Here is a 25,918-nt window from a genome sequence, read left to right on the forward strand (position 1 = left end):
TGGCCAAACTTTACCATTTTTGAACTCTGGAACTGCCTTCTGTGCAATCCTGTCTCTTCCCCTTTGCTTGTTATTTGCTCTGCCTGGGTTGCCCTCCTCTGGCCTGTCAAAATATCAAAGGTCAGCTCCTGAAATGACTGACCTCCTTCCCCAACATGCGCGATCTCTGTCCTCTGGATCCCCGTGACTCTTTGAGTCTGTCTCTTTGGTACTTATAAATATCATATTTCAAAGCACTTTAAAAGTCCTATAATTAGACGTAGAGGTTTAACTCTTATGCAAGCAAAACAGTTTAAGGATTTATGGATAGTTCTAAAGGTGTGGACACCGTGACTTCAGGAACTTCAAAGATGTTGGCGAGTGTGTACCGAGAACCCTTAGAAGTGCCCCAGACCTTGGAGGGAGGCTCTGGACGTTGGAACTGGAGCACCGAGTCCCACAGATATGCTTCACTTAAACTCGGGGAGGAGATCAGTGTAGACCCAAGGAGGAGGCCATTTAGTTTCTTAAAGCACCAACACTAGATGCTCCACAACTATCCCGGGTAGACATATGAACTGATGCAGAGTGAAGTTAGCAGAAACAGGAGAACAACTTCGGCAATAATAATGCTACAAAGAAAAACAATCTGTAAAGACTTAATGCTGGTGACCGAGCATGCTTCCAGAGAACAAATGATGAAACACGGCAGCTGACAGAGAGATAGACCATGGACTCGAGGGACACGAAAAACAGACATTTTCAGCCTTGGCCTATGTGGAGATGTTATGTTTGACCACACATATTTGCTATGAGGGTTTCTTCTCCTCTTTTCCCCCAGTAGAAGGGCAGAGATGAGAGAGAGAGAGAGAGAACAACTAGTGATAGGACTGCCAACAGAAAGAAAAGAGGGTCATTTGCACATTAAAAACACATAGAAAAGAAGAAGAAATTCAGAAGGACCTAGGTGAGCATGACAACTTAGAAAGTTCTATGCTGAATTTATTATATATTTTAAGAGAAAAGCTCACTGTAAAATCTTTTTATATTTTCCTATGTGAAAATGCTCATTTTATTTGGTGTTCATCAAGTTCAATATAATTTTTGAATGATCCTCGTAAAATAAGAAAAATGTTTTAAATGATTCTGAGTTCAGAACAGTCTGAGGGACAGGATGGTCCTGATTTAAGATCTAAAAATACAACAAGCTTGTTAAAAAGGTGACTTGCTATTTTTTTTAAAAAAAGGACCTTAGTTATAATTCAAATCGCCTAAGAAAAACAAGTGGTGTGTGTGAAGCATAGCATAAAGGGATATGGAGACCACATATAAACAAGAGACACCATGGTATAATGGAGAGAATACCAGACTAGGTTCAAATCTTGCCTTTGATACTTACTAGCTGTGTGCACCTCAGCAAGTCACTCACTCTGAGTTTCCTCATCTTTAAAATGAGAAAGCTGGATCCCATTGATGAGGTCCTGAATGGTGTTTTGGACCAAGAGAAACTAAAGAATTGATCCCCGGGGCAGGTAGGCAGGAGGATCTGATAACTGAGATCAGTTTAGTTCCATGGTTCTACCCTCTGGAGATAATCTAATCAGAAATTCAAGTTATTTGTCAAGTCCCCGAGGCTAAATTTTCCTTATAAAACAACTTGTGGCCCATGGCTTTTTTTATGCCTTCCTTTGGGTCAGTCCACCGCAGCACTCCTCATTCTGGTGTCTTTCCCCCTCCCCCATGCCATGTGGTCTCTCCCCTAACACCACTCTGCTTCCTAACCCCACTTCACCTTACAGCTAACTCTTTTAGGGTGGTCTTTCATATGCTCTCCCACTCTATTTCACATTCACCATTCCCGGTGTCTCTTGTTTCCTTTCATTTTGTCTGTAACCCATCCCCTTAGATTAATCTACCTTTTGCCAAAGAGAATGACACTGTGAGTTCTTCACATGGCCGAACTTTTGGTGTCTGCCATCTGGTGCCAAACCCCACATCACAGATCACATCACCATCATCTCTAAGTTTTCTTCTGGCTCTAAATCTATGCTTCTATTAAAATGAGTGTGGAACTGTGCAGCTTTAACGTGGGGCACTGGGTACTTAGAGTTCTTTGCTCAGAACTTTTTCTTTTGAGGAAAGGAAATGTTTTCACATCACGCACTTTCCAATGACATCCCTGTTCTGCTCTGCCCCAGCAGAACCCTTCTCTTCTCTGTAACAAAGAAGCACAATGAAACAAAACAATTTAATATCTGTCATGTGTAATAATGTATGCCTCAATCAGCATCTGTAGTCCACCACCTCTCTTCCAAAAAGCATGGGATATGAGATACTGTGCCATCTTTTGAAAGATACATCTCTCACCACAAATACAATGTTTCCTAAGATTTCTTTCATTCCTTTTATACACTTGAAACAAGCATGCTCAAAATGCTCTTACACACACAGACACACAGAGTGGTAGCAGACAAAAGCAAAAAAAAAACACGTTAAAGATGTCCCCAGATTTTGTTAATTTTCTTTTACATTTTGATTGATAAGATTTTATAAAAATGAATGATGGAAGCTACTTTTACAAATAATTGGAAAAATAAAATAGTATTGGATAAATGTTGTTTATTGATATCTTTTGTTTCTCTATAATATTTGTTTCTGAACATATCCTTCTCCCCTTCTCTGCCTACCAAGCTAGCTACCAAGAAAGCATCAAAAAATGCAGCTAAGCAACCCAACCAATACACAAGTAGTATTCTATACCTCTCATCCCTCCCACCACACACACACCTTTTAATGGAGGGAGAGAAATACATTTTCTTGATTTCTTTCTAGGATCACACAACACACACAGAATGACAGCAGACAAAAGCAAAAAAAAAAAAAAAGAGAGAGAGAGAGAGAGAGAGAGAGAGAGAGAGAGAGAGAGAGAGAAACATGTCCCCAGATTTTTTTCACTTTCTTTTACATTTTGATTGATAAGATTTTACAAAAATGAATGACAAAAGCTACCTTTACAAGTAATTGGAAAAATAAAATTGTATTGGATAAAATGTTTTATTGATTTTTTGTTTCTATAATATTTATCTCTGAACATATCCTTCTCTCTTCCTTTGTCTACCAAGTTAGTCCCATAAGAAAGCATCAAAAAATTCAGGTAAGCAACACAACCAACACACAAATAGTATTCTACACCTCTCACCCCTCCCGCCACACACACACCTTTTAATGAAGGAAGAGAAGTACATTTTCTCATTTTCTTTCCAGAATTACACTTATTATAATTACAGTGTTCAATTTTTAAAAATTCTTTCCGTTGAGACTGTGGTTTTCCAGATATGGTTCATTTTCTTTTACTTCAGTTATGTAAGTTTTCCCATATTTCTCTGAATTCTTCCTGGTACCATTACATTCATGTTAGTCAACAAACATTTATTAAGTGCTTACTATGTGCCATAAAAATACTACAGTGTTTTTTCCCATCCCTAACCAAACGAAGGACACCTTTGTTTCCAAGGTGTTCACTACCAGAAAACAGTGATGCTGTGAATATTTTGGGGCATATCGGGCCTTTCTTTCTGTCTTTGACCTTCTTGGTCTACCAACTCTGGATCAAAAAGTGTAGACATTGTACTCTTTTTAAAAGCATAATTCCAATTTGCTTTCTTCACAACTCCACCAACAATGTATGTTTTCCAGCAGCCCTTCCAACACTGACCGTTTCCATCTTGTCATCCTTGACAATTTTCAGGGTGCGTGTGGGAGGAAGATCTCAATTGTTTTTATTTGTATTTCTTTTATTATTAGGCAATTTTTCAAATGTTGTTAATAGTTTACAATTTTTCCTTTGACAACTTTTTAATTCATGTGCTTTGACTATGGGGTACCCCCAGATTTCTAAATACAGAAACTTAAAAAACAATCTTAGCATTTAAATCACCACTACAATACTGAGAAAATGCCAAACATCAAAGTAAACTTATTTTAAAAAAAAGCACGTGCACATCACTAGCCAATGATTATTAAAAAATACAACCTTTCTCCAAGTCAGAGGACCATATTATTAATCACCCCATGCTACAGTAACCTTAATGTGCTTGTTTGATGTTGGCTTCTTAAGCAGCCCCAACCCTGCAAAGTATCCTTTGGACTCTTAAAAGAAGCCGGGCAGGAACTTCAAGTTGGGTGAGAATATGACAGCCCAGGGTTTGGGCTCTGCAGTGTGGTATGTAAATGATTACAACCCAAGGCAGAAAAAGTTCCATTGAGTCCCAGTTGGGTGCAATGGATGCTCCCTTTCTTTTTTTTTTAACCTAAAAGTTATTCAAGTCTCTTTTAATTTCACGTGGCTTCCTAGAATGAAATGTTGCTATTCTATAAACATATGAACGATTCATCTTTAGTGACATTCCAAAATATAAAAACCATGAATGGACTTCCAACTGAAATTTCTTCTTCTCTACATATGTAAATAATTAGTGATTTGGATAACCCGATTACTTGATGTGATATGTATGCTTTTGTATATAAAGATTTTGTGGTGAGATTACAACTACAATAAAATAAACCCTCTTCATGTCCCCCCAACCTTTCTTGGGACAGAATGAACTGAACCGATGCCATACATTAGAATCCACGAAGAATGTTATTCTCTGAAACCCATTGGCCAAGAAGAGCAGACGTAAGTCAGGTCTCAGTTTCTAGAATTGCATGCCTGGTATTTCCATGGCAATGTAGGCCCCTTGGCCTGGACTAAGGTTCTGAAATGTTTCTCTCTAAAGATAAACCATGGATGAGGGCTGTTCAGGGAGGCTCCATGAATCCACTTAGCTGAGACTAAAATCAACACATGAAATAAATCCAAAATGACCCAATGTGATGAACCCCATAACTGCTCAAGAAAAACATGGAGCTCGAATCCTTTCTTCTAGAGCCCCAAATAGTCGACCAAAGTGCCTGTGGTATACTTTGGCTAAATTTAGCAAATATCCACATCTATCTAAATATTTCAATAGCAGCAGAGGCTAGCCGTCCCTCCCAACTAAACCTGACTGCAAAACCACCTAGATGTCACAGGCTCGGTAGCTTTCTGATCCAGTATGATGTCACTGGCATCAAAGTAAACCAAGTAAACAGAGCTGAATGCTTTTCAAACCTCCTGGCCTGGAGGTGGGAAAGGCCTCAAGTTTCCATCCTGTTCTGGTTCAGTCCTGTTCGGTGAGCTATGACAACAAGAGAAAGCTACACTATCTGCTAGTTTTTTTCTAAAATGAAGCTGAGGGACACAACACAGTTTCTAAATAAAATTCAGTGTTTTAGGATGCATTTATGATAATTTTCTGAGTATAACTTTTTCTCTTTTTTTAATGTAGGTTTTAATTATCAAGATAAAATCTTGGCTCAAGAGAAGAGATGAGGAAACATAACTATCTCCCTTCTTTCATTGGGGAAGTGGGAGATTATGGGTGTAGTCTTTTGCATACTCTATTAGAACTTTGTCACTATATCAGATGATTCTATTTCATTTTTCTTTTTTATAAGGGAATTTTTTCTTTATTATAAGGGAAGGCTCACTGCATGGGTTTGGGGGTAAGGGGAAGGCTGGGCAATATCCTCAAATGATTGTGTTATAAAAACAATAACCCCATCATTTCCCTCCTTTCATGGGAGAAATGGAGGACTCTAAGGCTGGAATCTGGCATGTAATATCAAAAACAATGATTAGTTACAAGAGACACTGGATTTGGTGGGGGAAGAAGGGGGAGCTCTATCTAGAAACCAGTGTGGTATAAAAAAACCCAAGACAACAATATAACTTTTTTAAAAGCATCGACATATTTTTCAAGAAAAAAAAATAACATTCATTTTTAGAATTCTGACTTTTACATTCTTTCCCTCCCATTAAAAAGAAAAACAATATGAGCCCCGGCATCCAAAAACATTTTTTAAATTAAGGTTTTATCAAGGTCAAAAGATGATCTTGTCTCTAGGTCACCTGTGTCACGTATATTTGCTGAGACTGGGTCATGTTGACCCAAGCTCTTAGAACCTTCAACATCTTAAACGTTTCCAAAAGGAGGCTTCCAAGGAGAAAAATTCTTTATATCCATACACCGGCAAGATGGATGCTGGAATCGGTAAGCCATAGCTAGAGTGCTCTAAGGGAGATATAATTAAACAAGCTAATGCTCTGTCCTAAATTGGGAAGTAGGCCTTTAAAGGTGATAGGCCAAGCAAAGGAGCAGAGAAAGATGCCTGAGAAACTCTACGATCTTTAGCAGGGGAAGAAAGCATCTCATAACCTCAATAGTTGACAAATGTTTTTAGATCTGCTTAATGGTGGAAGCAAAAGGGTGACCGTATGTATTGTGCTGAGACGTAGCTTTGGACTTAAATAAAGGGTAATGTTCAATTCTGTCTTTAAACCAAAAGAAAACCCAATGGAGTCATCTTTGGGGCTTTTTGGGGTCCTGAATTACCCCACAGAGAGGTATCGTGGTTAAAACAAACATCCTCCTAGTGTTACCGCTAGACATGGAAAGCAGTCCCGCTAGCACTAATTTAGACCTTACAGGATTCTTTGAAGGTCATGCAGTCCAACTCCATCATTTTACAGAATGGGAAACTGAGGCCCAGAGAGATGAAACAACCCAATGTGGTGTAATTCAATTCAACATTTATTAAACACCTACAGTGTGCCGGGCACTATTCTAAAGCACTGGAGATACAAAGACAAAAAAAACAAGCAGCCTCTGCCCCCCAAGGAGCGTACATTCTACTGGGAAGAGATAAACATGGACAGAGATAAATATGAAGTACATACAAAGTAATTTTAGGAAGAGGAGAATACTAATAACTGGGGGGGGCAGCATCAGGAAAGGCCTCAGGTGGCACCTGAGTTGTGCTCAGGAGGAAGCTTGGGATTCCAAGAGGTGAAGGTGAGGAGGGAGTGCATTATAGCCATGGGAGACAGCAGATGCAAAGGCTTGGAGGTGGGAAATGAAACCTTGCGCCAGTGTCACTAGAAGGGAGAGTACACTTAAAAAAGCATCCAAAGCTCTACAAATTTGCACGTGGTTGGGGATTTATGGGAGGATACAGACAAGAGCTGCACATTCCAAGAAGTGAAAGGGATGTGTTCTGTACAATAGCAGAAGTGAGACCACAGGCCCATCGTGATGATTAAGGCGAGGGAAACATAAGGATAATGTGACACTCCATCGGTAAAGCAAATATGAGGCTGGGAGTACCTTCCCCCCAAGGCTGGTGCCAAATGGGCTTGCCATAGGGATATATCTATCAAGTGAAACAAATTTCCAGGACATTCAAAATGAGGACAGTCTACAGAGCATGTCATCCCTGGGATTAGCACTAGCTGCTTAGAAAAAAGAAACCAAAACACATGCAAACAAACAAAAAAGTCCTCAATGAAACAACTATTTAATCACAAAGAATTATAACACACAAGTCGCTATATGAATTGAGAGAAGGGGACTTAGCTTTCTGAGTAACTTGGCATTCCAGGGAAACAGACTGCCTCCCTACAAAACATAACTCTTAAAAAACTGAAAAAGGTCATTCTTTATTTATCATTCTACCCAGGGGTCAAAATGTGAGATAATCAATTTATTCTATATTCAGTGGGGCACAATTTTCCTTCTTAGAGAAGGTGATCATCAATCAACGTAATGTTTATTTAAAAACAATAATAATCAACAGCTAGCAGGTCATAGTAAGAAAGAAAACAGCCGGGCTTTTGCTCTCAATCATAATATAGTGGTCAAGATTCCATTAATGGAAAAATAACAATGATCTTCTTGGGGGTATGGAGAGAATCATTGCCGTGGACTAAATTTAAAGTCTGAAATCAGAGAAATTGCCAAGATTCCGTCTCTTTCTGCAGTAACTTAATTCAATAACAACACTCCTCTTCATTGTGGAGAGGGAAATGTCAAAGTGCATTGGGAAAAGTAGCAAGATTTAAGTAGAACTGTGAAACGTTCCCTTTAAAGGATCCTCAGATACAGCCCCCTCATTTTACATATAGGGAAACTGAGACTTAGGAAAGTGAACTGATTTGCTTCAAATACACATGACTAGTAAGTATATGAGGTGGGATTTGAACCCACTTCCTTTAACTCCAAATCCAGTCCTCTTTATACCATCCCACACTGGCTCATTTCCTCTCAGTGGGCTTAAGTATCCCCTCTGGTAAAATGAAAAGGCTGGACTCAATGACCTTTGAAGGTCCCTTCCATCATTAACAATCTGATCCATTAGAACGTAAGTTTCTGGACGGATTTGTTTGCCTTTCTTTGCATCACTAGCCTAGCACCATTGCCTGGCATATAGTAAGTGCTTAATAAAAGCCCGTTGAATGGGAACACAAGGTTTTTCAAGGGTCAGTGTTGAAAAATTATCCTTGCATATACTTTGAAAGTAAAAAAAAAAAACTTCAATAAAAAAAGCCTGTTGAGAAATTGACTTAAGAGCTTAAATCTGCATTTAAGCCCCTGGATCAAATTTGGGAGATGGTGCCAGCTTTCGATGACTCCAAGCTTCTCCCTGAAATAAAACCCCATCTTCTGAATACCGATGCGCTATGATAGTAAAGCATGTCATCAATCAGTTTCCAAGGAATCAGAATTGAGGGTCAGCCAAAAGGGAATGGAGAGACAGACACAGAGTGGGGAGAAATGGGCCACAGCACATTGGGAACGATGAGTGACATGCACAAAGCTGTGTAAAAGAGGAAATGGAAGAGATAGAGGATTGGAAAGGGAGACGGGCTGAGTATCCAGCAAGAACGAGGGATAAGGGATAGTGTTGCCTAACGGCGAGAGCCAGGAGGCCCTGGGCACGTTGGGCGGACTCCCTCGAGATTGGCCGAGGGACCTGGACAAGAGTCATGCATGGATGGTTTGGGCTCTGCCATACTGGAGAATACATCCAGCCACAAGATCCATAAGAGACAATGTTTTAAAGGAGCAAATCTTTCCTTCAGTAATTACATTCCAGCTTGGACGGAAAGAACCCATCTGGTTTTGGACAAGGCTCGCTCACATGAAAGCTGGTTAGTAAACTCACGGGAGGGAAGAAATTTTGACTCTAGAACAACAACTAGCGCACCATGTAGCAAACACGTTAACTTTGGTTGGTTAGAAATGAAAGCCAATGAAGGATGAAGTGATTACACAGACTGATAGCCAGTGTGACTTTTCCTTCTTCCAATTATATAGGAGATAAAGACAAGAATTATAAGGAAGCCAAGGGCCACACCCACTGCGATTGGGATAAGAAAGTTCAGGTCAGAGTCAGCAAAGCATTCTTGGGCTGTTGAAAAAGAACAAACAGAAAGCAGGGAAAGGATATTAGTAAAGAACTAAGGATTTGAGCAATTAAGCCAGGAGCAAATATACTGAGATTAATCTTTAACAACCTTGTCACTTTTCCCTTTTCCTCAAATCTGGTCTTTCCATTCGTCCAGCTCCTTTGCTGACTCTTACAAAACAAATAAACAAACAAACAAAACTCTGGTCTCCAAAATGGTTGCTTTTGTCCCCACCTCCCACACTTGTCCCTTCTTGCCCCTCTCCCCCAAGACCAACCAAACCCAGAAACACACAACCCAACTGGCTCCACTAAAGCCAAGTCTCCACTAGGAGGAAAGGACCATCTCAAGTGGAAGTGCAAACAAAAGCTTTGCTTGGCTCACTGTTGGCCAGCGCCCATTTCCTCTGTTAGACACTGGAGAACAGACCCATCTCCTACACTCCGCTTCCTGACCCGCCACAGCCCCCACCAAAATACAATACAGGCGCAACATGAGGTTCCAAAAAAAGAGCTCCTGTAAGAGAGCAACTTGGAAAAGACAAAACAGGTTTATTCATACAGGTATTAACACGCTGACCAGTTTGGAGCAGGTGGGTGGGTACCAGGTGGCTACAGCCATGTTGAACTGTTAACTTGTCCGATTTCACACTCCTCAACGGGGCGCTGAAGACCCTCCACAGTCTGGCCCAATTTTGCCTTCTGGGTCTTTTTTCTGCTACTTCCTTTCTTACATTTTAGGTTTTAGCCAAACTCAGCAGTGTGATGTGATGGAGGCGACACAGATTTGGAGTCAGGGAGATCTGAGTTCAAATCCTGCCTCGGACAATCTTCAGCTGTGTGATCCCAAATAAGTCACTTAACCAACTTCTCTGTAGCTCAGTTTCCTCATCTGTGAACGTGAAGCTAGCCTCTGAGGTCCGTTAACCCTCTAGGTTTAGAATTCTATGACTACCAGTCATTGTCTCGAATTTGTCCTGTCCTATCTCGTACCTTCATCCCATTGTCAGATGCTGAAATCTTTTTTCCTTAAAGGCCTAGCCCAGGGGATACCTCCTCCATGAAGTCTGCTTTACTTCCTATCAGCTAAAATCCTTTTTTCCCCCCTTTCTTATAAAGCACTTTGGTATAGTGGACAGCGTGCTAAATGTGGAATCAGGAAGATCCGAGTTCCAAAACCTGCCTTAGAAGTTGAAGAGCTGTGTGACCTTGGATAAATTTCTTAACCTCCCTGTGATCAGTTTCCTTATCTGTAAAAGAAGGATAATAATAGTGCCTACCTCACGGTGTTGTGAGGATAATGTATGTAATTTGCAAACCTTAAAACATGATAATTATTATAATATACCTATTTTGAGTTTAAATCCTTGAGGGCTTTGTGATGTTTTTCATTTTTACATGGCTGATACAGGGCACAGATCATATTGTAGTAACCACTTGATAAGTATTACAGGATACATAATGAAACAGTCTTTGGCATACCTTATGTCCTTCTTGAACCAAGCCAAAAAAAAGTACCTAAAAGGCATTATGGGAAGGCAATGTCCTATGAGAGACAAGGCCAGTTGCTCCAAGTGGGTCCCAGTGTGCTATTATTACACAAGGCCACCACACACTGTAGTACTTTGCAGTAACTACTACACCTGCAGGAAGAACAATGAGCCCAATTTTATCATGTAAAAGGTGAAACTAGTGGGTCATCTTCTCTGAGCGATTCTTAACGGTAACCGTCCCCTTCGGCCCCCATGTTCTCCCAATACATGCCAAGTGTGGTCGGACAAGCTGGCAGCCCATTCTACTTTTGGGCAGCCACAACAGTGAGGATATTTGTCCTGATACAAAGTCTCAATGGGCCTCTTTGTAGAGTCCTCTTCTCTGCTCCCATGTCTTAACTTTTGTGATTCTTAATGGGGCCCAGCACTGAGAAGACACTTTACTAATTGCTTCTTGAGGAACATTAGTCCTAAGCTCTAATCACAGAGGATATATGGGAGGTTTGGGAGGGAGATTGAATAACCTCTGTTGCTCCATCTCATTCGTCAGAGGGCTGGACCAAATGGTCCTTAAGGTCCCTGACAGGGACTTAGGCCCTAGGCCAGGAGTCATTAACATGGAATCCATGAACTCTGTTTTTTTTTTAAACTTGATAATCATATTTCAATATAATAGATTTCCTTTGCTAAAATCATTAAAAATGTTTCTTGAGTTGAACTGAATTTCACCCAAATACCAATAATATAACTACAGAAAAAAACAGAGATACATAAGGTGGTTTATACTTGGGCAATAAACTTGCCATTTTCCCCCTGCTCCTTGCTATTTTAAACTCATAGACCACACCTGCATTTTAATTAGAAAGGCAGCTGCTAAGGGACTCTGGGTTGCAGTGTGAATCTCAATAAATTATTAAAAGGAATTATAGCACTGCCGGCCCTTCACTGAGGAAAACCAAATGAGATGCTGAAGCAACAACCAATTAGCAAAATGCTAAACAATTCTTTACTGCTGATATCTTGAAAGAAAACTAAACAAATAAATAAAAGGTCAAAATATCTACAATCTTCTGAAAACAGGTCAGTATCTTTCCACTAATTGAATTAAAATAATAATAAAATGGTAAACCAACTTTCAATCTGTCTCTTCCCAACTCAGTGAACTGTTGCTTGTCATACATTTACTCTCTTCAAAAGAGAAAATTCATACAGTCCAAGTCCATTCCCCTTCTTTTTACAGAGGAAGAAGTCAAATTTGGAAGGAGAGAAGTCAAGCTATACAGTGGGCCAAATTTCCAGTGCTGCTCCCTAATTCAATGGCCTCATAACACTATGCTGCTGCCTTTTGCATTCAGGGAAGGACACTTAGGGAGTAAAGGACATTTCCCAGCCCACTTTAGCAATAGGAGCTACACCCTGGTAATGCAACACACAGCTAGAGTATGGCTGCTGGGTTTGGGGACAGCAGGGACAGGCTCTCCCTTCAAAAGCTGCTTGGTACCCAAAGAGAATAAGCAATCTTGAACAAATCTGAATCGCCTAGAGATCACCTAAGTAAATGGAAAGAAATACAATCATCACATGACGTGAAGGCTAGAAGAGACCTCCACAGCCATCTCAGGCAATTCTCCCAACTACCTAGCTGACAAGTCCACTACATCCCCCACCCCCTCCAAGACAACCCATTCCACTTTTGGACAGCCCTATTAGGAAGTCTTCCCTGACACAAGGTCTAATTTTTACTCTTTGCAGCTTCCTCTCCCTCTTTGCTCTAAGCAGCAAACCTCTTCCCTCTTGCCCATGATGGCCTTTCAAATTCTCAGAGCCGGTTCTCGTCACTTCCGTAGGCTAAAGCTTTCCAATTCCTTCATCCGATCCACGGGCCCAAGGCCTTCCACCATTCTCCAGCTCCAGCTGAATACAAAACTCCAGTTGTCTAATAGTACCTGGTGGGCCCTATTGCCTGTCTTAAGTTCGCCTACCAACAATGACCAAGCCAAGGTAAAAACTCCAAGGAAGAAACCCACTATTGCTAAAATGTGTTTGTGTGCTTCCAGTTAATAGTACTGAAAAGGGTGAATGAGGGTATCCTAGAGAAGTAAGCTCATTAAGAGAGGCCCTTCTCATGTTCTGATAGACCTCCTCGGTGGCATTTTGCCTGGGCAAGATAGTAAAGCTACTTTCATCCTTACTAGAGTATCTTCTTGTTGACAATTCTTTAAGGTCCTGAGGTTCCCCAAACCTGTACCTTTCAGTTGAAGCAGAGAGTGGTTCAACTGCCCTCATTTTTAGAGGGGAAAACAGGCTCAAAGCAATTATTTTTAGAGGGGAAATGAGGCTCAAAGCAATTAAGAGACCTTTAGAGGTCACATAACTAGTTAAAAAAAAAAAAACCAAAACAGGATCCCACATCCAAGTTTGGTATTCCCCTCCACCCGCACTTCCCCACAGCTGTCTTTGTTAAACAAAGGCAGCCAGCATAATGGTCCTATGTTCCTATGAGTGCCAGCTGGTCTTAGGACCACCATCTCTTATTTATTCAATGGAAAATCAAAGGTTGATCCTATCTGATGGGCACTTGGGCTGCATCATCGCTATTTATTGTAATGAATGATATACAGACGGCAAGGCAATGAAGCTTTAATCACAAGAACTTAGGCATTAATACATGAAAACACTGGCAGAGAAACAAATCCATCATGTCATTTATGCACAGTACAGATTTTATCCAAACGGTGCCCATGGTCGTAATAGTTTAAGGCACTTGAACTTCTCATCAAAGCTTGGCTAACATTACAAAAGTGTCAATGTAGACAAGCTGTCAAACCTAAGTTTCTATGGGCCAGGGAAAGCACATTTCTGTTTCGCAGTTTTACAAAAGTACAGCTTTCATTAAAAACATTCCCTTTTAAAATACTGGCTCTATTATTTCTTCCTAAAAACAGTTGGAACTAATAATCATGTAAGAAAACATTTTCTTCTGATTATGTGGCAAGCATGCCGCTAAATTGACAGGGCCAATTCAGGTGCTAAAATCGCTCATATCCGGTACCCTGATGTCTCTGACCCATACTATAAGCCAAGAGCACCAGGACAACTAATACTCCCAAAGACGCTCCCACTGCTATGGGTACAACGAAGTAGTCATCATCTGCACGGCATTCTTCTGCTAAATACAGAAAAAGGGTAAATTTGAGAGAAAAAAATAACTGAAAACCAATCAAAATCAAGACTGAAGGAAAAGTTGTCAAAACATGTCAGAATATTCAGTTTCTTTAATTTTAATTAACTTTAATTTTAAAAAGTTTTTATTGTTGTCTTTTTGTTTGGGGGGTGTTTGTGCTCCCCCTTCTTTTAAACAAGTTTAAAAATGGGCCCCTGTTCTGCCCCTACTTTTTTTTTGGTACACAACATAGACATTACAACCATACTGGCCACTTGTCCAAAATTCTGTAGTCTTAGTTCCCCTTCCTGCCTCTTTCTTGGTATAGATCTTTAATTGATTATAGATATTTTATCAATAGTTTTTACCATCTGTTCTTGGGCTTGTTTTTCAGATCAGCTATATCTCATTTACCTAACCTCATTCTGGAATGTACGGTTTCAACATAAGTGAATTCTTCCAGATAATTAAGTGAAACATAGCCTAAGCAACATATCTGTTTTTCTAAAAATTGTATTCATTTTGGATTGAAAACTTTCTACGATGCATTTATACTTTTCCCTGCCTTATTAAAGGGAAAACTGAGAGGCGATCTATTATTGGGAACATCAATACTATCCTGAGTTGTGGGATACAATGTAGGAACCTGTAGCTTCCACTGAGGTCTAGAGAGCTGTTCCTGCCTTCTTTCCCATTAGGTCCGTCAACAGTCAGTTTTCCCTAGCTTCAGTTTGTTTCTAACAACCCTTTCACCCACTTCTAATCTGCTCTCATCCTGGAAATCAAATAATAAAGTCTGTTAGAACTGTGAATAAAACTAGAGACAATGGGTTGAATTACAGCATCGTCTACTTCATTCTTAGAAATCAAGTGCATGAACTTGAAGACTGCCTTCCTTCTCATTTATGTCCAGATAAACTAAGGATACCAGATCAGTGAACATCAGTTCTCCACTCCTTCTCTTACCCAAATTCTCATTCAGCTGCTTGTTACCATCTCTCTTGTTCTCCCGTCATAAAGCACCAGACCTAAATCATGGCACCAACTGAATTCTTTTTTGCTTTGTTGGCAAAATTAGGCAACGAACTGGAATCTGGTTCATATTAGTTTTCCTCCAAAATTAGATATTTTACTCATAATGGCAATTAACTTAACACATATTACCAATTTAGTTTTCGTCAAAAGCCATAGATGAGCAAGGTAGATCAAAAAGGCAATTCAAGCCAAAAAACTTTAAGAAAGAACTTTATGGCTTACTTCAAATGGACTCAACTAAAAGAAAAAACTTAAAAAAACTTTTAAGTTCTAGTAGTTCGTGACTTAGGGGAAAATACTTCATTAGAACCAAATATTTTATTGAACATAATTCAAATTGACTTTTGCAGTTCTAGAAGCAATGGAAAGGCTATTATTTTAACAAAATCACAATTGAAATCAAGGTTAATTTCATTCTGAAAGTGTCTTGATGACCCACCATTTGGTGAGGGCTTAACATCACCTAATGCTGAAAAGACAAAAAAATTTATTTTGGGATTAATTTTAAAATCAGAAAAGCAGTACAGATTTCTCCATTTCCAAAAGGACAAAGTTATAGGACAAAATTGAATAAATTGTTATCAGAAAAGGCCCAACAGACTAAATGGGCAAGGCAGAGGATCTTTGCAGCTGAGATTTGAGGACAAGTTTTAACTAGATTCTTGAAACATACTCCTAAAATGATAGACCATTAAAGAATGTTTCAAATCAAGTTGCAACATGATTGCTGTGAATGGAATATGTGTTATTCAACTAGGAAGAAGGGACTGTTCTATTCTGAATTTGTTACCAAGTCCCAAAATCCCCAGAAACCAACTGCATGCCCATCTGTGATAACGAGCTCTCCTTGAGAAACTAGCATTAAGAATTACATTTTTGGTATGATAGCTTCAAGTCTCAGCCTTATCAGCCTTTCTCAGGACATTTGTCCTATTTCTTCAACTGGAAAAAAAATAACCAATGCCAGCTCAGTTCTATGCTGGTACCTAAGAAGAAAACTGCATTTTATTAATGGATGGTGTGACAAAATGGCCTTCTTGGAGAACGATGAAGAGACGAAATATTGGAATGAATCATAAAACAGTAAGAGATTGAAGATTTGTCCTTTTCCTGTTGTATCATGTTAGAAGACAAAGAGTGAGCCACTATATAATTTAATTTAGTTAGGGGTAGAATGCTTAAGTGTTTGGTTTATAGTTACTCATTTTTTTCAGGCATGTTCAACTCTTTGTGGCATAATTTAGGGTTTTTTGGGTTTTTTGGCAAAGATATTGGAGTGGTTTGCCATTTCCTTCTCCAGCTCATTTTAGAGATGAGGAAACTGAGATAAACAGGGTTAAGTGACTTGGCAGGTCACACAACTAGTAAATATTTGAGGCCAGATTTGAACTCAGGAAGATTATGCTCTCCACTGGGCCACCTAGCCACCTCTTGGATGGTTCATACATGAAAATTAAGCATCTCACAAAATGAAAGGAAAATCAAAGACTCAGAGCTCGAAAGGGAATCAAAAAAAGATCATTTACCATTATCTAGTCCAGTCTCTCATTCTGCAAAAGGGAAAATTGAGGATTTGAAAGGGGCAAGTGATTTATACAAAGTCAAGCAACTGGTTGGTACAGTCAGGAGTCACAGTGATCAACTCTTCACAAAGGCATGGTTATATAGCAAAATGTAAAAAAATTAAATCAAGTGGGTTATTGAGAAAGTATCTCCAGTGATCAAATGATATCATGAGGTGGTAATTTTCTAATCTCAAAATTAGAGGGCTTTATTATTTTAAAAAGAACTGAGAAATGAATTATAATTATAGAAGTAATACAGAAATGAAAATTACTTGAGAATGTTCATGGTTCTGAACTACCCTGGACTTCTGAACAAGTGGTTCTCCCTCAACATTACTCCCTCAACAGACCCATGATCAACCTTAGAAGTCTATGTTATAAACACAGAAGATCTACCTTTGGTCTAATAGGCATACAAGCTCTAATTACTGGAAGAAAAACCCAGTCTGCAGTCTGTCCAGTTGTCAACCAACACAACTAACCCTTCCTTGAACGAACCTTCAGCTTTTCTGAAACCTAAAAAATGGGATAAAGAATTGCAGAACAATACCAGTACCATCTGGATTTTCCAAGCTTCACAAGATCAGAGATCTGGGATCATAGATTTAGAATTGAAAGGAACCTTTGAGACCATCCAGTCCAACTGAAGCCTAGAGTATGATCTGCACACAGCTAGGAAATAACACCCAAGATTTGAACTCTGCACTTTTGACTCTAAATCAAACAGTATTTCCATTGCACTATGTGGTTTCTTCCTAACTTCCAAAAAGTTCAATGACAAGAAGCCAGGTACTCCTCACCCCATAATACCTACCACGCCACCAACAAACTCTCCCTGCTCTGTAACTTTATCCATTGGTATAAGAAACGTAGAAATTCCCTTCACTTGGCAACTCCCCTATAACATGATGTAAGCATGAAAGGGGGATTGGAAGGTGGGAATGAAGTGGGAGCTACAGAGAGAATTATTTGGTCTTATTTCTACTCAGAGAGTATCCAAATATCTCCTTTAGAAATAAAATTACAAAAATCCCCAAGAAAAAGAAAGAAAGAAAGAAAATTACACATGTGAGAAATCTTGGCTTGGACCATTTTTAAAAAAAAATGTGACCAAGTTTCTTTAACAAAGAAAAAATTTTGATTTTTCAAAGCAACATGCGGGTTAAATTGACAGTGGTTCAAGCAATTTTAAGCAGAAACACATGAGAAAATATTTATATAGATCTGTTTTTCCTCTCGTAAACTCTCTTTAAACTACTGGAAAGTTACCATGAAGGTATTTACTATCTTCAAATTTGGGATTTAGTTCAACCCTGTGGTATGAATGAGACATACACAAGGTGCAAAGGATACACAGCTACACCAAATAACAGCTGAAATAGCTATATATAAACCAATCCACATTAAAGAAGAGAATCAATGGAATTGCAAGTCAGCCCTTCTACAGAACAGTGGTAATTAGAGGTATTTTTAAAATCCAAGGCAGATATATAATCTGGAGAGCTAAATCTTAGTTCAAATGTGTTGAGTGCCATGCCTTGTTCTTGTGGTTCCAATTCAGAAAAGCTTCAGTTTGAAATCGAAGGCCCAAAGCCTTTTGTGAGTTATCTGGCCCCTCAATAGACTTTCCAGATTTCTCTTCGTGCTCAACAACAATGAAAGCAGTAATCTACAACCTTTGCTACCAAGATTATAATTCATCTTTAGGAAACATTTGAACACCACGATGCTGAGGCTCTGTCTGGCCCTCAACTAAGTACCGAGCCAATTCTGTACCAGTTGAATGAAAGCACTAACGACCCAAAGGCTGAGGATGTACAGAAAAATAACCATCACTTCAGTGGGCTTGTTAGAGCTAGACTGAGCCTGCATGGCCTACTGTACACCTGAGTAATTACTTCATCTCAATCTCTTTCTCACTCTCTCCCAATCCTTTCTCAATCTCTTTCTCAATCTCAAACTCTCAATCTCCAAATCTCTCCATTTTTTCCCACTCCCTCTCTCCAAAGACAGAATATGTCCCAAAAGTCTCTGTGCTGTTTTCAACTACTTAAAACTGCAGTGACTTTTGGGATGCTGTGTGTGTGTGTGCACATATATATATTTAGATAGTGCAGTCAAGATTTGTGGCATTTAAGTAGCCAATGATATCATTTACAACGATTTGATTGCAAAAAAATAAAAATAAACGTCTCCACTATAATAGTAATTTATCATCATCATCAGAATATCTCCCTCCCTCTCCCCTCACCCTCAAAAATACAAGGATAAAAGATGCTCTATTTTGGCCACCAGCTTGTGTGCTCTCTGCCCACTCACAAAGCCCCAAAGTTTTGCTCTACCCCAAATCATTTTTCATAAACATGAGGTGCTGCCCATGGATGGATAACTGACGCATCTCACCACAAAGCCCACAAATGGGCCCTGTCATCAGAAATAACCACAATGCAAGTTCTAATTAGCACAGAACCATTTCAATGTTAGGAGTCAGGCAGCAAGTCATGCTGGTTCAGAAACAGAGAAGAGAGCATCTTTTGGGATGGGTACTGCTCCAAAATGACAGTAACAATCAGATCCCTCATCGGACACTATTCAACACAAATAAAAGGTAAGTGCACTTCATCATCCAGATGCCAAGCTAGTTAATCAAATGGGTATTCCTTCAACCTAATCAATACCAGCAAGGATGCTACAATAGCCCCGCCCCCCAAAAAACACCTTCCATTAGTTTTATGATTGCAGATAGAAGCAGTCTACAGAGAGTAGGCTAATAAGTACTATGACAAACATCATATGAGTTAGAGGACTTGGAAATGAGACTGAAAGGACTCAGTTGTAATCCTGTGCTTTCAATGCTATCCAATTATTTGTTTAAAACCTAAGCAAAGCCACAGTAATAAAGAGAGAAGTAGGAGGGGAAGTAACCAGTATTACTCTGGTTTTTACAGCTACCACCAAAAAACATGGTCAAAATTCTATAAAGGGAAGCGAGCAGCCCCTGCTAAGACTGAGATGTTGTTCAGCACTGGATAAATCCATTTGTGAGTATTTTCCAAGATCAAGATGTACAGAATTAGCAAGGGCTGTGTTAAGTTTATCTTCCAAAGAGATCATCATAAAAACACAGAAGAAGCAAGTACAAATTTCAGTGGAGAAGGGAAGGGGACAAAATGCCCCGGTTTGTCATGTGTAGGTAATTCCTTTCATTATGAAACATTTTCCTTACTGTAGGTATAGAAGTAGAAAGCTCAAATAGTAACAAGAGCCCCAAAATGGGCTCTTTAATCTATTTGATTATGAATATTTTTTTCCTTTCTCTCTCTCTCTTTTTTTTTGATTGAAAAATGGAAACTTGATGAGTTTACTTTTTAGTTGGGAAAGGAAAGCCACATGACCATGCATTTTATTTTGCTCTTTTTTTTTATTATTGTTGTTTGTTTTGTTGCTGCAGTTTGTTTCAATTCCCATTCCCCCCACACACACCCCAATCCCTCCCCCCCCAAAGTTCTGGATCGCAGCTTAATGATATTGCAATTGAATGGTGTTTAATTTTGGAACTTGCACTTGCTTCATCATACTGTAAACAGTGATTCCGTTTACAAGGTCTGATATCCAGCATAGCTTTTTCTTCTGCCAATTATGTAAGCAACCACTATAATGAGAATCAAGCCTGCAAGCCCGGCACCAACTACAACTGGGATTAGAATGCTGTCATCGTCCAGTGAGCACTCCTGGGCTGTAGATAGAAAAAGTTTGCAACAAACAGTAAATACAAGCAAAATCCTTGATTTGTCCACAACTGATTATATTGAGCTTTAGAAATAATTTTGCTTAGTGTTCAAAAAGCAAGTCGTTTTAAGCAACCAACTTTCTGAACCCGCTCAAAGCCCCAGAGAATTGGAGATGACCCCAAGCAGCGAGGTGGCAGACACAGGCCCAAGACCCACCCCTCGAGGCCATCTGCTCCTTTTTAAAGAGCCGTTGCTTGATGGGAAGTGTAAGAGGACTACAGAACCAGAATGGAAAACTGATGGGAAGGTGAATGGCTACTGGGTGGAGTTATTTCTCCTTGGGGTTGGGTGACTTGGGAACTCCATTGAAGGTAAAGAATGTGATCCTTCCTCTGACTCCCAGCTCACAGACAGGAGCCACATCCCTGGGCTGTTTACTTGGAAACAGTCGGAAATGTTGGATCAGAACAGCCTATGCTGCCCAGGTTTTATCCTCCCCACAGAAACAAGCAACTGAGGGATAGACCACAAATACCCAAGAGTCAAAAAGATGGCCTGTTTCAATTCACTCCCAGAGTCACAGTTTGAGATTACTCTGGCTCCACATGCTACTGAATCAAGAGCCAGAAGGGACTTAAGAAGCCATTTAGTTCAATCTTCCTATATTATGGGTGAGGAAACTTGGACAAGAAGTGACTTGTCCAAGATCACAAAAATAAAGCAGGAAGGGACCTCAGAGGGCAGCTGGTCCAATTGCCTCATTTTGCAGAGGAGCAAACTGAGGCTCAGGGAAAAAGAAGTGATTTGCTGAAGATGATACAGGTAGTAAGGAACAGAGCTGAGATTCACATTCAGGTCTTCGGCCTGCAAATCTAGGTCTCTGTTCTACCATATACCACACTGTTCCTTCTTCTGTGACCAAGCCATATTCCCCATTTGACATTTCAGTTTCTCTATTTTGCCCTATTTAGCCAAGCAAACCTGGCTTTTTGGCACCTGTGGACAACAGTTGTTTTGTTTTTTTTTCACGAATAGATTACTATATCATGTTATCAAACTTTACCAGCTTGTATATATATTCTGGATAAGTATTCTTTTTACAATTTTTTTTGGTGGAGGCAATTGGGGTTAAGTGACTTGCCCAGGGTTATACAGCTGTGCCTGAGACAGGATTTGAACTCAGGTCTTCCTGACTCTTGGGTCATGTAGCTCCCCTAGTTGGATATCCTTAAATATTTGTACACGTAAGGCCAGAGTTCCAAATGAGAAGAAAACATAGCTCATCTCTATTACAAATAACTGAGGAATAAACACACTTGAAAAGACTCTTAAATCCTGGGACCAAAAACAAGGTTAATAACACAAGACATCAGAAAAAAAAAAGATAGTCAAAATAAAGTTCTCAAAGAATCCAAATCTTTGAAGGATTGACAGGGGGGAAAATTAATTTCAGAAGTAAACATTTGGGTTGCACTGATGTGAAAAGCTTAATTTTCACAGAATGAAATCAAATTCAGGATTTAAGCCCACTACAGAATCAATGAGATGCTTCATAAAGCATGGCTAGTTTTATTTACAATATTTACAGTAAGGTTTTTGGGTTGTATTTCACTATGAAAATTCTGTATGCAGAAGATGGGAATAACTGATATGGTCCATTTATCCCTGGCTGCAAAACAAAATTCAATAGTCAGAGAGAAAGGGCATATTAGTGAAAGAAATATATGCATGATTTAGAATTTGCAATAATGAATAATTCTGTAGTGCCATTAATGTTTCTCTTTTTTTAAACATCTAAAAAGCTGGCATTACTTTTAGGATCAGTACATGTAAAACTGTGCTGGGGACACTCCCCAAAGCCCATTTGTGTACAGGTACACATTGTTTCGAATCCTCTGCTCTTTCGAGCTGGTCAAGTTAATCCACATTTTTCCCCCCTTTTGTTCTGATTTTTCTTTCACATGACAAATAGGGAAATTTGTTTAAAATGATTGTACGGGTATAACATATCAGACTGCTTGCTGCCTTGAGGGGAGGAAGGAGGTAAGTAAGGAAAGGAGAGAGAAAAAAATTCTGAAACTCAAAATCTTACAAAAATTAATGTCGGAATAGTATTTTCATGTTTTTAGTTGTTGTTTGCTTTTTTCTCACTTTTTTCCCTTTTTGATCCGATTTTTCTTGTGCAGCATGCTAAATGTGGAAACATGTTTAGAAGAATTGCACATGTTTAACCTAGATTGGATTACTTGCTGTCTAGGGGAGGTGGGGAAGGAGGGAGAAAAATATGGAACACAAGGTTTTGCAAAGGTGAATGTTAAGAACTATCTTTGCATGTATTTTGAAAATAAAAAGCAATTATTAAAAGAAAAGAAAACAAAAGAAAACATAAAAAGAAATGACTAGCAAATCTTGTTTGGAATGCTGAAGAACACAGTCATCCTTCTCATTTGTAACAATAGCATATCTTCTTCTACACATACTCATCTTGTTCTCTAGTGAACCTCTACATGCCCTTAATACGTATATTTTTCTATTTAAATATTCCAAACAGAAATTGTATCTAGTTAAACACATTAATGATGGAAACTATTTTTATGTGTATTTGGAAAAGTAAAATCCTATTGAGGACAAAAAAAGATAATCCAAATTTACCACATTTTTCAAAGGCCTCTAGTCATTGAAAAATAAAATAAAAAAATGGATTTTTCAATAATACAAATATTATAGGGTATGAAAGGAGATGATGGCCTTAGCTATCATATTCCTGCCATGATCTAAAACTTGTCCTCCAAAAAGGATAAGGGGCATTCTAGCTCAGGGATCGGCAAAGCATGGACTATGCCTAAATCTAGCCTACTGAATTTTTGTTTTTACATTTTTAAATACAATAAACCTTTATTTTAAAATGCAAAAACCATCTTTAGCTCACAGGCCCTGCCAAAAATTTGCTGACCTTTGCTCTAGCCCAGGGATCCTCAAACTTTTTAAATAGGGGGCCAGTTCACTGTCCCTCAGACTGTTGGAGAGCCGGACTATAGTAAAAACAAAACCTTTGTTTTGTGGGCCTTTAAATAAAGAAACTTCATAGCCCTGGGTGAGGGGGATAAACATCCTCAGCTGCTGCATCTGGCCCGTGGGCCATAGTTTGAGGACCCCTGCTCTAGCCTATTAACTAAGTTCACTAAAGCTGCCCTCACTTTGTTCATACATTTTGTTCTTCATATTTGGCTCTTCTTGAATTCCTGTAACAGCCCGATCAACTTAAGTCTGAGCAAAGCGAGTGCAAACTTCAGCCTCATCTGCAGATCGCCCTGTGCACAGGAAGGTCTGCAGCCCAGAAAAGTGTCTATTTTCTCTATTGGGCTGTTGGGTTTGTAACTTCCATAGAAGAAATTTTTAATAAAATCTGCTTTATTCTTACCTGTGGCATACTTTCCTTCCATCACGTTGAAAGGCTGTACTCTTAGATCAAAAGTATTTATTTTAAATGAATCAGAAACTACAATGACATCCTCCTTCTTGCACATGTAAGAGCTTCCTAATGGGGCATCCCAACAGGTAAGGTTGTTATTGCCAGCAACGAACCCTTTAAAGAAAAATAAAGATCCGTTATTTCTTCAAATGTCAAATTAGAGCTTGCCCAAGGTCTTAAGATTCCTAGTTAAGGATGCTAGCTTGGGACATACAAATTTTTCAGAATTTATGATTTTTAATAATAGCAAATGGGTTAATATTAAAGATATTCTCCTTAGACTCTTAGAATCATAGACTTGGAGGTGGAAGGGGCCCTAAAGGTCATTTCCCCCCAACCCCTTCAATTATATAGAGGGGGAACCTGAGGCCCAGGGAAGGGAAGGGATTTGCCCCAGATCAGACGTGGGATCACAGAGCTAGAGTTGGAAGGAGTCTCAGGGACTGTCTAGTTCAATCCCTTCATTTTACTGAAGGGGAAATTCAGACCCAGAAAAGTTAAATGCCTTGCCTAAGGCAGGCCCTCTGTCTGAAGTCTGCTGCCCTTGTCTGTTAGGAGCAAACTCCGGGTCTCATGTCCTTCCAGGGGAACTGCAGTCAGTCCCTAACACTTGTCACTCTCAATCTTTAGCCTTCTCTACAATCCAAATTAACCTGAGTATTTTAAACTATATTATGAGATAATATTTATAAAAAAAATGCTTAGCATGATTCCTGGCACATAGTAGGTACTATAGAAATGCTAATTCTCTTCTTCTTTCCCTTCCCTATTTTGAAAGGACTCAACACTCTACTTATGTCAGAGTTCCATCAATAAACTTTAATTAAGCAAGTTTCCAAATTTTAGCTGTGACCTCATTTCCAACAATAAACTAGCTTTTGGTCTCATGGAAAACACTAAAGGAACTCTAAGTAGTTAAGTATTCACTAAAAATAGATAACCCAAGGTCAAGTGACTCTCATTTATTCTGTCCCCCTGTCCCACCCTCCCCTCCTCAGGTTGGGAGGACCCATTTGGCTTACCAGAACCTTTTACAAAAGGCAAGCTGATATTCACCCCTTTCAGATAGAACCGGTTTTCATCTCTCTGTTTGAAGAAAGCTTTCAGTTAAACAAAATGCAGGATCATCTCACAACTGTCTACAGTAACATTAAACATCCAGAGGGAAAAAGGCAGGCTGAGGCCCAAGATAGCAGAGCAGAAGAAAGCGGGCCCAGAACAATATTGTTGAAGGAAAATAGAAACGGGACATGGATGGAAATGTGCGATGAGATGGACAACTGTGGCAATGGAGCGAGGTCCCGCCCCCCAACATGAGATGCTGAAACCAGGAAAGCAATTGGATATAGGGCCAGGGCCTGGGCCTGGGATTTCATTGGCTCGAGAAACTGCCAGCTGAAGAAACACCTTCCACTAGTGCATGATGGAACCTTCTCTGCAATCTCCAGGCTTCCAGAGTTACCTAGGAGACCAGGTTAGGGGACTTGCCCAGGGTAACACAATTGGTATATATCAGAGGGACCTGAATCTGGGTCTTTTCTATCTACTACACCACACTCTCTCTCCTAGGAGACTTCAAAAGAAATACCAAATCCTGTTCCTCTGTTTTCCTTCTTCTTCACTACATTTTCAATCACATGGCCTTTAGTCACTTAGGGTTCCCCAGATGATTCGAATTAGCATTATGGGCTAAATAAATAGAATTAAAAACCCAACAATGACAAGAACAACACATGGCATTCTTTCCTTTATGGAACTAAATGAGTAAAGCCTTCTGAAGGTGGTATAGACCACAATTAGATCTTATGGCACCATAACAGAGGATTTTTTAAATTTTATTTCATTATTTGAAGGATTTTATTTAATAGAAAGATTTAAGCATCAAACTATTTGGGAGATTGCTTTTTTTTTTTTTAACTTTTTTTATACCAAAATGAAATTAAATTTCCTTTTCCTAGGACAGTCAGTTCTGTTTGTCATAAGAAGCTGTGTGTACTTGAAACATATAGCGACACTGGACAAATCAAGCAAAAACGCACTAGAAAAATCTTCACAATAAATCCCTACCACTGTCCTGTCATCAGACCAAAGAATAACAACTTTTATATGTTGTTCATCAGAGCACAAATCTATGTATTATTAAAAACAAACAT

At 39.3% G+C, this 25,918-nt stretch overlaps 1 protein-coding gene across 4 annotated transcripts in view; it reads right to left on the bottom strand.

Moving 5' to 3' along the window:
- Positions 1-6,635: 6,635 nt before the first annotated feature.
- LAMP2 (lysosomal associated membrane protein 2) overlaps positions 6,636-25,918 on the bottom strand; it is a 37,397-nt gene continuing 18,114 nt past the window's right edge. The window contains exons 7-9 of one of the 4 annotated variants that reach the window (XM_031945001.1): positions 24,788-24,851; positions 23,715-23,879; positions 6,636-9,309 (exon numbers count right to left, since the gene is read on the bottom strand). In XM_031945001.1, coding sequence (XP_031800861.1) covers positions 9,167-9,309; positions 23,715-23,879; positions 24,788-24,851 — 372 coding nt within the window. In that variant the 3' untranslated portion in view covers positions 6,636-9,166. Of the gene's footprint in view, positions 9,310-13,423; positions 13,969-19,969; positions 20,299-23,714; positions 23,880-24,787; positions 24,852-25,918 lie in introns of those variants that run through there. The other 3 variants (XM_023506914.2, XM_003774761.4, XM_012553229.3) reach the window with 3 other exon arrangements.

The sequence above is a fragment of the Sarcophilus harrisii genome, chromosome X (assembly GCF_902635505.1).
Source record: "Sarcophilus harrisii chromosome X, mSarHar1.11, whole genome shotgun sequence".
NCBI classification, from domain to species: domain Eukaryota; kingdom Metazoa; phylum Chordata; class Mammalia; order Dasyuromorphia; family Dasyuridae; genus Sarcophilus; species Sarcophilus harrisii.